The sequence below is a fragment of the Notolabrus celidotus genome, chromosome 8 (genome assembly GCF_009762535.1).
Source record: "Notolabrus celidotus isolate fNotCel1 chromosome 8, fNotCel1.pri, whole genome shotgun sequence".
In the NCBI taxonomy this organism is placed as follows: domain Eukaryota; kingdom Metazoa; phylum Chordata; class Actinopteri; order Labriformes; family Labridae; genus Notolabrus; species Notolabrus celidotus.
In genome coordinates, this window is record NC_048279.1 from 227,979 (window position 1) to 245,000 (window position 17,022).

Consider the following 17,022-nt stretch of genomic DNA (forward strand, 5'->3'; position numbering starts at 1 on the left):
TTAATCTGTTCTGGAACCGGCATGATTTTTATTCATCCGACAGCATCCACCACTCCTCACTGGGCACCCGCATTTTAGCTGCAAATATTCAATACTCTGTTCAATCGCTAACACCTGCTGCATGACTGTTTACCTTCCCCTCACACGCCCCCCCCTCTTCTTCTCCGCCGCCACCCCAAACCACCTGTCTGCGCGAGAGCTCCCCCTACCCGCCCCGTGTCATTACCACCATCCACAACAACAGTTCATCCTTTTCACACCATCACTACAGAAAGGCTTCCCTGTCCAAAAAACGGTATTAAGTCAGTAAACAAGCAAAACCTCATCTACATCCAGCCCAGTCACCCCTCACAGTGCCAGATCATTTATAATTTCACATCCCCTAACTCTATCCCATCCATTTGGACAACACGCCGTTCTGCACCTCATCCCCACATCAAAAAGCACGTCAACACAGCCAGCCTCCGCTCTCTCCCTAAGTCTTCCCACCAAATCAGTTCACATCATCTGAAAGTCGCTCTGTTCAACACCCGGTCATTAAATAAGAGTCTCATCAACAACGAATTCATCACTGACAATAAACTGGACATCCTCTGTCTCACTGAAACCTGGCAACAACCACTGAACTACTACACTCTGAACCAAACCACCCCCCCTGGATACTGTTATCTTGCCAAGCCACGCCCTTACAGCCATGGCGGTGGAATAGCTGCTGTCCTCCGCCAACAAACAAAAACATCCCTCACCACTATCCTTTCTCCACCATCATTTGAACATCTGTCATTCAAACTCTCTGGTCCAAACCCCCTAATCATTGCAATAATCTACCGCCCTCCCAAACATAACCCATCTTTTCTCTCTGACATTTCTGAATTCCTCACCCAACTCTGCGCCGTCTCAACCTCCATCCTCCTCCTTGGAGACTTCAACCTACACATTGACTCCAGCCACTGCAAAACCGCACTCCTACTCATTCACAACAGACAAATGCAACTCTTTCCTGTCATTCTTTCAAGAAAAAAACGAAAACATCCACACCGAACTGCTTACTTCTGCCCTCCCCACCCATAGCCACACTCCCATCAGCCCCCCCTTAACAACCCAGTCTCTCTCTCAGTTTTGCCCAATCTCCCCCTTGGATCTCAATAAATCACTCTCCGGCATGAAGACATCAACCTGCATCCTGGACCCCCTCCCCTCCTCACTTACCAAAGCTTGTCTCCCTGCCCTTCAACCCCTTATCCTCTCCATAATCAACTCCTCCCTGTCCACTGGTTCTGTCCCTCCCGCCCTCAAACTCGCCTCTGTCACACCCATCCTCAAAAAAACAGGACTCGACCAGAACAGCCCCAACAATTTCCGCCCCATCTCCAACCTCCCGTTCCTGTCAAAGATCCTTGAACGCACTGTCGCCACCCAGCTCAAAGCCTATCTTCACTCCAATCAACTGTATGAACCATTTCAATCTGGATTCAGAACTCATCACAGCACAGAAACAGCCCTTCTCAAAATCACCAACGACCTCCTCCTCTCATTTGATAACAACTCCCTCAGCATCCTCCTCCTCCTGGACATTAGTGCAGCTTTTGACACCCTCAATCACTCCATCCCCCTCACCCGCCTTCAATCTTCCCTCGGTATCACTGGCACTGCCCTCTCCTGGTTCAAATCCTACCTCTCTGACCGCCACCAGTTTATCAGCATCAACAACCTCAAGTCACGCACAGCCCCCCTCTCTCATGGTGTCCCCCAGGGTTTGGTGCTTGGTCCCCTCCTCTTCATCATCTACATGCTCCCCCTTGGTCACATCATACGCCGCCATGGCCTCCATTTCCACTGATATGCCGACGACATCCAGCTTTACATTTCAACCACATCCATCACCGCTGCTTCCCACACCACCCTCACAAACTGCCTCACTGAAATAAACTCCTGGATTCAAACAAACTTTCTCAAACTCAATTGTAATAAATCCAAAATTCTTATCATGGGCCCAAAATCCCTCACTTCCACCTGCCCAGACTTCTCACTCACTATTGATAAATCCACTGTTTCAGCATCCACCCACATCCGTAACCTTGGTATCATTTTTGATCAGTCACTCAACTTTCAACAACACATTAACAGTATTTCAAAAAACTCTTTCTTCCACCTCAAAAACGTCGCCCATCTCCGCCCCTCCCTTTCCTTCACTGCAGCTGAAACTCTCATCCACGCCTTCATCACCTCAAGACTCGATTATTGCGATTATATTCCCCTGAAGTGGGCTTGCGGGCCCCCTGAAGTGGGCTTGCTGCAGACGGGCCTTGATTCGGGTCCGAATTACTTACTAATACACTTCACTCCAGGGGTGTCTGTTAAAACACGGATGCTGAAACTTCTCTCTTTCAAGGATTTATTTGGAATTGCAACAGTTCAGAACATGGGACTCACTTAAGCGTGGTTCTGTAAAGAACAAAATAACACACTTCAGATAACAAATAATAGCAGGTATTGATATTCAACTTTACAATATGTATAATAATATCTTTCATAAATGCACACTATCTATATCTACTTGTTAAACTTTATGGATAACGTTCAGACTTTCACTTGAGCCACGTGTATCAAGCTAACCAAATAACTAACAATTAACTTCACTATTCTTACTTATACTATAAATCTAAACAGACCAATGCACTAACAGCACAAATAAACACAACTTACTTTCCCATAGACGCACGCAACTTTGTCTGTCAACCGAGCAGTCAATCAGTCTGTGTTCACACAACCATCCACATTCACGTTCGCTGCACTCCTTTTTTCCTCTGCTGCGCGTCAGGTATCCAGCGCGTGCCCGCGTAAGACCGTGGAGCGCGCGAGGAGCAGACGGTCACACTCTGGCTCTGTATGCAACAGACGTCCAGCTCCGATATGACGGCCTTTTGTACATTTCTTTTACTTTCTGTTATTTATTTTTTGGCCCACCTAGGTGTGCACGCCCTCTTTTACAGAACATGATATTAGCTGTCAATAAAAGATAGGCCAGAGTTCTAAGAGGGATGGTGATGGTCGCATGCACACAGTCACAACCACAGAAGAAAAATGTTTTCTTTCTTTTCTTTTGCTGCAAGAATAAATTGCATTAATATTTGACTGTTTGTGACAAACATGACACAAACCAGAAATATATATGCAGACAAGAGAAGAAAAAAAAAAAAAGACTCGATTATTGCAATAGCATCCTCTACGGTACACCCAACACCCTCCTCAACAAATTACAATACATACAAAACTCAGCTGCACGCCTCCTCACTCACTCCCTCTCCAGAGACCACATCACCCCAGTCCTCCAGAACCTCCATTGGCTTCCCATCCCCTCAAGAATACAGTAAAAGATCCTACTCCTCACCTACAAAGCCCTCCACAATCTAGCTCCCTCCTACCTCACCGACCTTCTGCAGCCATATAATCCCTCCCGCAACCTCCGCTCCACCAACGCCAACCTCCTCACCCCTCTCACCAAACCCAAGCACCGAACTTGGGGGGACAGGGCCTTCTCTGTCACTGCCCCCACCCTCTGGAACTCTCTTCCCCAACACCTCAGATTCTCTCCCTCACTCACCAAATTCAAATCCGGACTCAAAACACACCTATTTACAAAGGCTTTTAAACTAAAATTGATTGATTTTTTTCTTGTATTGTTTTATTTTGCTGCCTTGCTTTTCTTTGCTTTTTTTGGCACTGTTTTCTTTTGCTTTTCTATTGTATAATTTTATTTTCCTGTAAAGCGCTTGGAGAACCTTTTAAAGCGCTTTTATAAATAAAATGTATTATTATTATTATTATTATTATTATTATTATTATTATAATTAATAAATCATGGTTATTCCGCCAAATATTGATTTCTGAACTCTTCTTAACTGAAAACATTCAAATGAATATTACTGTTTTTACTTTGCATTATTTGAGGTCTGAAATAATTGCATCCTCTTTTTTATTTTGACATTTTTTCCCTTTTCTGCCAGTAAATGCTCTAAATGAAAAAATGTATTTGGAATTTGAGGTAAATGTTGTCAGTAGTTTACAGGATAAAACTAAAATGTTCATTTTACCAAAACACATACCTATAAATAGTAAAATCGGAGAAACTGATATTTTTGCAGTGGTCTCTTAATTTTTCTAGTACTGTATATATTTAAAACCCTACATGTTGTACACCCACATACCCGTAACAATTATTTTTATAGTAACATACTAATACAAGCAAGATAACTAATATGTCATGCCCTGATTATCAAACCTAATTTTCAGTCCTATGCTTTGTGAAAATCATCATCTTAATACGCTGGTTTAAAGTTGTTTATGTGAAAGCACTCTAAGCCTATCTAAACCCTATAGAGTCAGACTGTTACGAAGTTTTACTTCATAGACTGAATTGGAAAAGACACTGATTTCTGTTCCCACAGCAGAAATCTATGTCTATACATTTAAATGTTCTCTTAAATTATTACCCCATCCTGTTCCCTGAACCGTGTCTTAATATTTCTTGCAGAATATTGTGTTTTGCTGTAAACATGATTAGTGCAGTGCATGAGGAAACACCTTATATATGCATCTCTCATACAGTCCTGCTCACCATTATTGGCACCCCTGAATTTTAAGTACATAAAGTGGAATATCTTCTGAAAAAAATAAATCAAGTGAAACATTTTTTTTCTATAGAGAACTTATGTTTGATACAAAAGAGCAAATGATAAACAACAATTTAAAACAATAAACAATGGGAGGAAAAAAAAGAAAAACTTAAAGCTTGCTGTGTCACTGGTATTGACACCCTTTGCTGTAATTCAATATTGAAACACAATGTGACTCACCTTTGGTAAATCAAAAATGAGAATGAGAATCACCTGGGATAAATTGCCTGTGCCTGTGTCGTGGTTTCAACAAGTACCATACACCGCACACTAAACCAAACAGGGCTTCATGGGCGAAGGCCAAGGAAGACACAATTGCTGAGGAAAAGACATAAAAAGGAATGACTAATCTTTTCCAAAGAGTACCTGGACAAACCACAATCCTTCTGAGAAAATGTTCTGTGGACAGATGAAACAAAAAATAGAGTTTTTGGCAATGCACACCAACAGTGTATTTACAATCGGCATAATGAAGCCTACAAGGAAAAGAACACCCTACCAACAGTTAAGCATGGTGGAGGATCCATAATGCTGTGGGGCTACTTTGCTGCATCTGGTACTGGAGGCCTTGACCGTATCACAGGAATCATGAAATCAAAAAATGATCAAGACATTTTAGAGCGAAATGTCCTACCCAGTGTAAGAAAACTTGGTTTGACGAAGATCATGGGTCCTCCAGCAAGACAAAGACCCGAAGCACACATCCAAAAGCACACAGGAATGGTTGAAAAGGAAAAAATTGACTGTTTTAAAATGGCCAGCAATGAGTCCTGATCTCAATCCGATTGACAAATATTTGGTTTGAGCTGAAATCTGCCATTGGGGAAAAGAAACCTGCAAATGTTCAAGAGCTTGAACAATTTGCAAAGAAAGAGTGGGAGAAAATACTAAGAAGTGCAAGAAGCTTATAGATGGCTACAAGAAACGTTTGGAGGCTGTCATTACTGCCAAAGGGTGTGCAACCAAATATTAAAGAGGGGTGCAATTATTGCTGCATATGCTGATTTTTCTGTTTCTTCTTTGAAATTACAATATGTAAGCTGATAAAACTATTTTCTTTGTTAAATTACTTTGGACCTCCAGTTAAAAGATCTTGGTGATATAAATTTGGTACATTTTCATTATTAGGTTATGCAAAAAATGAAGGGGTGCCAATAATGGTGAGCAGGACTGTACATGCTGCTGTTGATCATACAGACATGATTACATGAAGAATAGGGAGGAGGAGGTAAAATAGTCGGCTGATGTGCGGTGATCCCAGAAGTGCTGTAAAAGCAGGAACTACAATGACTTCGATCGGACCATTCACAGGGCCTGTGGTCCGCGTCCTTTCAACGCGTAGTTACATTTGAAAGGAGGTGCGCTACAGCTACGTGCATAGACCTCTGCGTAGGTATGTAGCCAATGCAGACCTCCGGCATAGGCTACGCCATCGATTCGATGCATAAGTATAAACCAGGCTTGAGGCGTACTGGCGAGGGTTCCTCCAAGATGACAAATCTGAAGGGACAGTGGTTAGAGTTCCATAATAAATGATAAACAATAACATAATCGGCTCACAATAAAATCAGAAACGAGTACTTAATAAACATAAAGATGTTAACGAAATGTAAATCTGTTACAACTGAAGACGAAAGAGGTTTTTATGTTATTATGTTTTCTTGTGTGTGTGTGTGTGTTTCAGGGTGTGCTCAGTAGAGCAGTGAACTGGACAGAGCTGGAGAAGCAGTATGCTGTAAACTCAGTATATGAAGAGGAGATTATTAATCTGCTAGAATATTGCGGGGTGAGTTTATCTTCATCGTTATCTTCATCATCATTACCATCATCTCTTTCATTCTCATCTTTGTCATCTTCATCACTGAGTCTGACCATCAATATGAAGATCAGGGCACATTTTATCATTCAGATTCAACATGTGTTATCTAGCCAGCATAGCCAAACTCATTGGGCTTTAAATGATCAAAGTTCTCACCTACAGACTTCTGATTTCCTTCAAATGTTCACACTCTTTAACTTTTATGTTGTGTGTATGTTCTTTATATCTTTAACAGTTTTTTGAATAATTCAGATTTTGCAACGTTTTCAGCACTTTCCACATTTTATAATGGGTGTGTATTGTATCAGCATGAGTGGATGGTGTCATAGATTGAGTGAGGATGAAGTTAAAGATTTCCAGAAATGTCTTCAACATTTTTCTTCCAAGCCAACACATTGCACTCGACTACAGAACATAATTTATACATCAGTGGAGGTAAACTTGTGCTGCTGTTGGCCATCAGCCGATCTGACACACAAGTATTCATACCAATCTGACTGTCTCACGTACATACACACAAAGTCTGTTTCGTCTAAATAACTGATGATGTGTTAGATTCAAAACCTCTATGCTCACATTGGTGGCTCAGTGGGTAGAGTGGGTTGTCTATCATTGGAAGGTTGGCGGTTCGATCCCAGCTCCTGCAGTCACATGCCAAAGTGTCCTTGAGCAAGACCCTGAACCCCAAACTGCTCCCTCTGTTGTTCAGCGGTGTGTGACTGTGTTAACCTCCACTTTAGCTGTGTTTGAGGGGCCCTGTTGCTCAGCAGGGCAGTCCATCATGTCAACAACTTCTAACTGTTTATATCATGTGTGTGGGTTTGAAGCATTGTTTCATTTTATTGCAGCATTTATCATATCCGTGTATTTTCTGCAGAGAAAAGCTGATTTTTCTAGTTCTCTGAAATCAAATGAATCAATATCTGTCTGTTACTCTCTCTGTCTGCTGTTGTCTAGGCTGACTCCTTTAAGATGGGTCAGGACTTCTTGAAGGATCCAGGATCCTTAGAGGGCCTGCTAGGTCTGTCTGAGGACAGGGCGTCGGCGGGACACAAAGCTGGACGAGGCCAGCTGATTGGTGGAGACCATGTAGACCAGTTCTTCTCCTCAGTTGGCAGCAGTGGGACCACAGCAAACTCTACGCAGAGGAAGTCAGTACACGTTATTGTCGATAGAAGTTCAATATGTTCAGTTCATGAAAAAAACAGTTCATTCAGATCCCTCAGAATATGTGTCCACAGTCAACCTTCAGTGCCTTTTCTGGGCCTGCAGTAATGAAACTGCCTCACAGTGGACCACTGACTGCAGGGCTCAACACAGACCTGCATGTCATTGTAGACATGAACACAGAGGCAGGATCAGAAATCAGAAGTCTGTCCCTCCATCTGATGGACGGTGAATCTTCATGACATTACTGTGACCACTTCTTAGCAGCTCCTTAACCACCTTCAACTCAACTGTTTGGTTTGCAGGACTGCTACCTGTCTTTATCTCATGCTAAGAATCAGTGATAAGGGACTAGCCGGGTCCCGAGGGCAACACACCCCAGGAACGTGTCTGTGACTGAGTTCTGGGAACATAGACATACGTATAGTAGCTCTCACTTTGGTCATGGTGCTGGATAGCTTTTTTCAACGGCCCCAGAAACCCTACGGTCCCTGGACTGGCTAATCTCTTGGAGGCTGAGTGGTGTTCTAATAGCTGGTCTGTCAAGTCATAGCCACTTTCCATATTCACACCTGATACCTGCCACAGAAAAGCGTCGTAGTATCTCAGGTTATTCTGCCAGGGATTCAAGTCCTCATCCCTGGCATCACTTTGGTCCTCAAACTCAAGTCCGGCTCCGTGCTCTTTCGTTTGTCGACACGCACTGATTGTGTTTTCGGAACGCAGCACAGAGCAGGACCGCCGGACATTTGGATTCATGTGACTGAGGTTTTCCTGCGGTAATTACTGAATCAAGGATACTCCTCCTCCTCTCCTCATCCATGTTGTCTTTCTGGTCCTCTGAAAACCTCTGACCTGTTGACTCCAGGCCTGGCTCCGCTCATCATGACTTTGGTTTGTTGTTGTAGTTAAGTGAAATACGATCTGGTGGTAACACAGAGTGTTTTATTCTGAAAATGAACCAGATGTTTTCATTTTGTTTTGGTGCCTGACTTCCTGTCCCGCTCCATCTGATGCATCGTGCTCCGGCATCCAGCAAAAATAGAAGTCTTGTGTATCTGATCCAGAGGACTCCGACCTGCCGGATCAGAGACGCAGCCGGAACACAACAGAGCAGATCAAGTGGAAGATAGATAGATAGATAGATAGATAGATAGATAGATAGATAGATAGATAGATAGATAGATAGATACTTTATTCATCCCCAACAGGGGAAATTCAGGTGTCCAGCAACATACAGTGCAGCACACAACCAAGCAGGCAGTATAGTAAAAAACATCAACAAGGTAAAGTGAATAAAAGCTTAAAAGTTAAAAGCTACTATCAGGAGTATTAATAAAGTGCACATTAGCGAGATCCGTTGTATAGTCTTATGACAACCGGGATGAACGACCTCCTGAACCCCTCAGTCCTGCAGCGCATGGAGAGGAGTCGGTCACTGCGGCTGCTTTGCTGAGCGACCACAGTGTCATGCAGGGGGTGACTACTGTTACTGAGGTTGGACTTCATCATGCTGCTCATTCTGCTCTCCACCAGTTCTCCAACAGAGTCCACCCCCCTCCCCATCACTGATACACACTTCCTGACCAGTTTGTTGAGCCGGTTCCCCTCTCTTGCAGTCATGCAGTTCCCCAGCACACAACAGCAAACAACACAGCACTGGCAACAACTGACTGGTTAAAAAGGCACAGCATCTCATTACAGACATCAAAAGATTTTGACTTCCTAAGAAAGAAGAGTCTGCTCTCTCCTTTTTTGTATGCTGCATTCGCATGCACCGACCAACTACCACTGATAGATGATGTACCTTCTGCCGCCCAAAGTCGACTATTATCTCCTTTTTTTTAGATGTGTTGAGGAGGAGTCCATTGCAGTTAACACATTGAATAGAGTAGAAACCTATCAGATCTGGTGCTGTGACGGATCGGAGATGGACCGGACACGGGTATGGGGGAATTAGGCAGTTAGCCTATCCCTGCTCACTCTCTCTGACCAGAAGTCATTTCCTCCAATGAAATATCTGCCTGAGTCACAGGGGCCCTCAGACCTCTGCACCATGCTAAGCTTGAGATCAGAAGCCAGTCTGACAGACAGTGTGTTATGGATCAGTCTAAAGAGGCTGCACCGCTCTGAAGTACAGATAAACAATTGTTTGGGACTTAATTGTTTTTAACTGGTCCAGTTTGCTCATCAGGCTCTTCAGTTAGCTAAGATGTTGCTCTGGTGATTCTGTTACTTTCAAGACAGTCTGGCTGCAGTCCTCAGGCCCTACCTCTGCAGACCTCCACTGTGAGGCACCTCCACTGTCAGGACCAGAAATACACTAAGAAGGTTTCAGAATAAAACTGGGTTGCCCTTCAGGTTTAGTGTCTTACTCAATTGTTTACTGATGTCCCATTAAACTTATGCAATATATTTCAAAATAAAATTGGGTCATCACTTCAAGTTTAAAGTTTAAGGACGGGATGTGAACTCTACTGAGTGTGAACTAAATGTGAATAGATATAAAGCTCTGAGTTTGCAGCTGGAGCTTAAATGCACTCTTCTTAAACACATCATTCTCTCTACATATGATGGTACTTTGTGATGGTTGATACACCACATACACACAGGCTAATTTTAAAACACACTATCAGACTCAGCTCTCTAGTAAAGGACTGTCTTATCTTATCTATCTTATCTTATCTCTTACTAAGTGCTCCCCTTTAAAAAAAGAAGAAACACAGACAGAAAGAAATGATGGAAGGCTCTGTTTAACTTTATTATGACCCTGAACACATCACAAGGGACCCCACACATCCACAGTGACGCACCTATTAAAGACAGACAAACTGTTGAAACATGTAAAGTCCATTTGATAGTTCAGATGAAACAGGATCCAGTCCAGCAGCACAGTAAAGTGTTTCCTGCTGTCGAATGTGAAAACATTTCAGAGAACATATGGCCTTATAGACAGAACGTCAGTCAAACCTGCATTACAAACTTCAACCTTTTTATAACACAAAGAACTAACCTGACATACAAAACCTCTTCACACAACATTTAATCAAGCCCAATGAACGTCTGCAGAGAAGAAGGCTGCTCCTCCATGGAATACATGTAGCTAGCAGAGCTAACGTTAACGTTTGAGGAACTACTTTTAAAACCAGAAGTTGTTCTGGTGTCACATCAAGAGATTTGTTTGATTCAAGTCTGAAAAACTTTCAAGAATAAAAAGTGAAAGTTTGGTTCATGTCGACTTTCCTTCAACTGTTTGAATAATGAAGAAAAGACACCTACTGTCGCTCCAAGCCTAATCCATACAACAAATCCATCACTTAGGGTCCTGACAGTGTAGGTCTGCAGGGGCCTGACAGTGGAGGTCTGACAGTGGAGGTCGTGTATTTCATCTCCTCCTCTCTATTCTTCATGTAATCATGTCTGTATGATAAACAGCAACATGTATCAGCTGTAGATTAACATAACACGCTCTGAATCTCTGTGGAAAAGTAAACAAAGATCGTAGCGGGGCCGGAAGGAGGTGACCGACTATCAGAGAGACCACACTGCCCTCAAGTGTTTCAGCAGAGAATTGCTGCGCGACACGGACACATCGACGCACAAGTATGTGGTGCTCATGCCCGCGTTAGCCCCTGCTGCGTAGGGGAGACGCAGAAGTATAAATCAGCCTAAACAGTGGGGGTCTGACAGTGAAGGTCTGACAGTGGAGGTCTGTAGGGTCCTGACAGTGGAGTTCTGACAGTGGAGTTCTGACAGTGGAGCTCTGACATTGGAGTTCCGACAGTGGAGTTCTGACAGTGGAGTTCTGACAGTGGAGCTCTGACATTGGAGTTCCGACAGTGGAGTTCTGACAGTGGAGGTCTGACAGTGGAGGTCTGACAGTGGAGGTGTGACAGTGGAGTTCTGACAGTGGAGTTCTGACAGTGGAGTTCTGACAGTGGAGTTCTGACAGTGGAGCTCTGACAGTGGAGCTCTGACAGTGGAGGTCTGACAGTGGAGTTCTGACAGTGGAGTTCTGACAGTGGAGGTCTGCAGGGGCCTGACAGGGGAGTTCTGACATTGGAGTTCTGACAGTGGAGTTCTGGCAGTGGAGGTCTTACAGTGGAGGTCTGACAGTGGAGGTCTGACAGTGGAGTTCTGACAGTGGAGTTCTGACAGTGGAGTTCTGACAGTGGAGTTCTGGCAGTGGAGGTCTTACAGTGGCGGTCTGACAATGGAGTTCTGACAATGGAGTTCTGACAGTGGAGTTCTGACAGTGGAGCTCTGACAGTGGAGTTCTGACATTGGAGTTCTGGCAGTGGAGTTCTGGCAGTGGAGGTCTGACAGTGGAGTTCTGACAGTGGAGTTCTGACATTGGAGTTCTGACAGTGGAGCTCTGACAGTGGAGTTCTGACATTGGAGTTCTGACAGTGGAGTTCTGACAGTGGAGTTCTGACAGTGGAGTTCTGACAGTGGAGTTCTGACAGTGGAGGTATGACAGTGGAGGTATGACAGTGGAGGTATGACAGTGGAGGTTTGACAGTGGAGGTCTGACAGTGGAAGTCTGCAGGAGCCTGACAGTGACCCCTCTTGTCACTTTAATGTGTTTTAATCTATAAACTTGATGTCCTTTTCAGAAGTATTCATGCCGACCCTCTGCAGGGGAAGAAGAGGGATCCAGACAAATGCTGCCGGCCATCTCTGCACAGAGAGTCTATCAGCTTCATGAAGGGGGTGATGGACGAGTGCACCCACATGGCCAACTTCTCTGGTAATGAACCTTAAGCCTGGTTTAGACTTCTGCATCAAATCAATACCCTAGCCTCCGCTACAGGACTGCATATAAAGCCTGATGTGCACCACCTCCCAAATGTAACTACCTGTTGAAATAGCGCGGACTGCAAGCCCTGTGATTGGTCCGTATTGTATTTCCTTTATTTACAGCACTTCCTTGATTAGCGTACATCGTCTGTGTATTTCATCTCCTGCTCTCTATTCTTCATGTAATCATGTCTGTATGATAAACAGCAACATGTATCAGCTGTAGATCAACATAACACGCTCTGAATCTCTGTGGAAAAGTAAACAAAGATTGTAGCGCGACCCAACTATCAGAGAGACCACACTGCCCTCAAGCGTTTCGGAGGAGTACTGCTGCAAAACACCAACTTATATCTTTGCACAAGTATGTAGAGCTCACGTCCGTGTTGATCACTGCTACGATGGTGAACGCAGAAGTATAAACCATGTACCTGCTTTATGAAGTATGAATTGTTCCTGCTCCTTACAGGAGATGATCAGTAACAGACCTCATCAATGATTATGTTAGGCAGGGCTATTCAATTGAATATTTGGTCGGGCCGGATTTTTAGACTAAGGACATGAGCTGGGCCGGACATTTTTAGCAGATAGTGAGCAAAGTCAACCATTTAAAAGAAAAACAAATAGATAACAAACACACTGGATGTTTATTAATGTATTGCCACATCCAAAAGGGAATAAACGCAACAAAAGAGCAGCACTTAAACTAAACCTATGCTGAAATACTGCTTCTTTAAATTTTACATTAAAGTTGCTTTCGGACACTCAAGGGTTGCTTTCGGGCCGCTAATTGAATAGGGCTGATGTAAAGGATAATGTTTGGTAAGTGGGTAGTTATGCAAAATAGAACAAGATGTGACAAGACCCCAACACTTTTACCAGACTACTAACTTAAGATGCAAACACGTTGTTAAAAACATTGATTAAAGATGATTTTATTGATTTAAATTATTTATTTTTACAGTTTTTAAAAATAGTCCCAGTGATTCCTCGTCAGTGATCGTTCCATGGTGATGGATTCTTCTCTGCCTGTTGCAGTGGATTGAACATGAAACTGTCCTCATTCAGCTCTCCTTCTTCTCTGAGCTCTGTGGTTCACACACCTTTAAAAAGAAACTAATGTCACAACTTTGAACCCTGCTGCTATCATCACCACCGCTCATGGTTTAACTTTCTTTGGAGAGATCGCTAACCTAAAGTTTCTCTCACCTGCTCCGCTCCTTCATCATATTGATGGACAGGATCCAAGATGAAAATGTCAACAAGCAGAAGCTAAATGTGTCTGAACTCTTTTCCGTGGATTGATTTGACATGACGTGTAATCAGTTTGTCTCTAAAGAAGTCTAATGTCCATGCAAAAGTTCAGCGGTTTCCAATGGTTTATTTTGATGGCAAGCAAGCAAACAAAAGGAACAAAGAAACTTATGGCTCCTGCTGCCTTTTTTGCTCCGGTAAAAAACCATAGGCCCACCCAGGTGCATGCCGGCCTTCTGCCACCTACCTACCTAAATAACCTCAGGTGCCCACAGTTCCCAATTACCAAACAAACAAAAACAAACAAACGAAATACTAAATATACAAAAAATCTAAATATACTAAACCAAAGACTAGCAAAAATATAACCCCAAAATCTAACTTAAATGAGTTATAAAAAGAAAAGTTTAGATAAATCTAACAACTAATACTACTTATTAACTTCAAACTAAATAAACAACTAAATACAAAAAATAAACAAATATCTTCAACACTTATGTTAGAGAAAGTTAATAACCCTCATCAAGGGGTTTCAACCAATCAGAATCAAGTATTTTACGATTGAAAGATCATAAAGAACCGGGTAATAAAGTTGTTTTGGTAATATAATATTTTTATAATATGAATTCTTGCACTAAAGTTCAACAGAGAAGTTGAGCAACTACTCAGATCTGCATGTTCACAGTTTCATAGTTTTTCTGGGGACAAGGTGTCAATCCCAAATTTTGAATTTCTTTTTTAGAGCAGTCAACAGGAAGCCTCTGAGTAAGCTCAGGCAATGTATTACAGTTAATTGTTAATGTTTGTGTTTTTTTATGGTAACTTTATTACCTGAATATGTGCCAAATGTGTCAAGGAGCTCTAAAAGGGCAGGAAGGCAGGTGTCTGGGTCATTGATGTAGAGGGAAACATCATCGGCATGTGTTTTGTTATTGCTTGTGCCAAAGGTTCTTTATAAATGGCTAAAAAGAAACTTCCCAACTCTAACAATCAAAAGCTCTGTCAGCATCTAAACAGGCTGTCACTGTGTTCACTCGTGTTCTCTCATGTTTTGTATTATATGGAGGAAGAGTTAGGGTTAGGGTTCGACGACCTCAAAAAAACCCTGCTTGTTCAGTGTCTATTTGTTTAGGAACAAAGGAATCGACTGTCTTGGGCAAATTAGATGAAAAAAGTCTGTAATCCTGATTGAATATTGAACTCGGTCTGTAGAGCTGCGAAACAGTTTGTTCTCAAATGATTTGGGTACAACAGAAATAATAGCGTCAGCAGTTTTTCAATTGTCCAATTGAAGGAGTTTAAGAATACTGGAGTTGATTTTTCTCTGAAGGTCCAGGTGTCTCAGTTATAAAAGAGTGCGTAGAATCCCTACTAAAAGTATACGTACTCCGAAAACACTAAATGGTGTGCGCAAAAGAAAAATCAGATTTATAAAACTGTTTGCACACAAACTTTACGCAATGTTCCGTTTATAAATCACAAACCACCTGGAGATATGCGCACGTAGTTCAAGCCTCGTATTCCGCCCTTTTCACGCCCACATTCAACCATTTCAGTCAGACAACTCACGTTTAAATTGTTTATTGTAGCAGCAAATACATATTCATGTTTGGCGCCCAGGCTCTGGCCTCATGAGCAAAACATACTAAACACCCCCCAAAACTTAAAAGATTTAAAGCCTGGCGGAGCCAATGTGGGAACTACTATGTGTAGGCCTTGGCACCAGCCGCCATGTGGCCATTCCCTGTGAGCACCTCAGCTGTTAAGGGAATATACTATCTAGTGTGCTACTATGTGTAGGCCCTGGCTCCAGCCACCGTGTGGCCATTCCCCGTGAGCACTTGGCTGCAAGGGAATATTCTAGCTAGAGAATGCAGACTTAATGCACGCCGAATTGGACAAGAACTATGACCCAGCAAACCACCTGATATGCAAAGACAGAATTAGGCATGAAGTAGATGCAATATTTATTAAACATTAGACACAGGAACTCATGAGCCTTTGCACAGACAGGATCTCTTTTTTGTGAAACCTGACATAGCGTTGATATGCAGAAGACGACCAACGACCCAGGGATTTGAGTGTGGCGGTAGGCAGATGGAGAGCTGCAGTTGTAGCTGCGGCAATTCTCAGGGAGTGAGGGGAATAGTGTTCGGGTTCCAGGCCGCAGCTCAGGCAGAGAACACGCAGCTTTGACGAGAACCAGGATCTCGTGATACGTTTGTGACCATCGATGATGAACAGGGGGGACGATTGTTGGGTAGGGGGACGGAGATGCAGATATTTCATCATAGAAAAGAAAGGACAAAAAGTAGTATTAGTTTTAGCAATAATGACATGAGTGCTTTGGCAAGATCTGTCAGTTTTAGAGTGTTTCAAGAATATGGAATACATGTGCTCTTCAATGTTCAAATCAGAAAAGGTGAGATCATGCTGTGGATTAAAGGAGAGAGACCTTGTTGTATATTCGCCACACCTGAGGAAACCATAAAAAAGCCATTAAGAGAACTGCTTCTAACAGAGAATCAATATAAGGTGAAAAACAGCCTTGTCTTAATCTCAACACCAACTTGTGCACCAGTGAAATAGTGAGAGGCATTCTTTTATCATTGCCTGCAGGATGTGCCTTTTTTTTTGTGATCAAAATTTTTATAGATTTTTTTTCACAGCAGATGACATCGCCGTCAAACAAACTATTTACATATCACCAACGCTGTGTTATAAAGATAATATAAATCAAAAATAATGACAGAAAACAAGTAGGTAAATTAAAGAGAAGTGACACAAGGCCACACCATCATCCATACATTACAGGAATAAAAAAAATAAATACAAATAACAAATCAAATAGAAGAGGGAGAGGATTGAAAGGACATATCCATCAATTAGATAGCTCATATGTGTAGGTTTTATATTCTATATATTAATAGTAAAAAAAAAAAACATCTGTCATAGCTTTACCTTCAAAAGAGAAGTAATAAGGAGATCCCAAGACTTAACAGTGGATGCTCGTGCCTTATGAATTACAGCCAGTGACCTTTCTATGAGAGCGATATCTCTAAAGTAATTAAACCATTGTTTTAAAGAAGGAGAGTCATTAGAGAACCAGGAATGTATTATGGTCTTCTTAGCAGCAGTTGAACTTGCAAATATGATTTTTGTTAAGGTCAACCTGGTTGTATCTCTGAGAGCAGAGTCATCATTAAATAAAAGTAATGATGGTTGTATAGGGATTGGAAGTTTTACGACATTTTCAAGGTACTTAACCATCTTAGACCAAAGATTAAATACCTTGGGACATTCCCA

General features: G+C 42.5%; 1 protein-coding gene across 1 annotated transcript in view; it reads left to right on the top strand.

Annotated features, from left to right (window-relative positions):
- Positions 1–17,022, top strand: part of abhd18 (abhydrolase domain containing 18) — a 45,773-nt gene that overhangs the window by 23,633 nt on the left and 5,118 nt on the right. Inside the window, exons 10-12 of the mRNA XM_034690729.1 lie at positions 6,361–6,462; positions 7,453–7,646; positions 12,279–12,412. Coding sequence (XP_034546620.1) covers positions 6,361–6,462; positions 7,453–7,646; positions 12,279–12,412 — 430 coding nt within the window. The remainder of the gene's footprint in view (positions 1–6,360; positions 6,463–7,452; positions 7,647–12,278; positions 12,413–17,022) is intronic.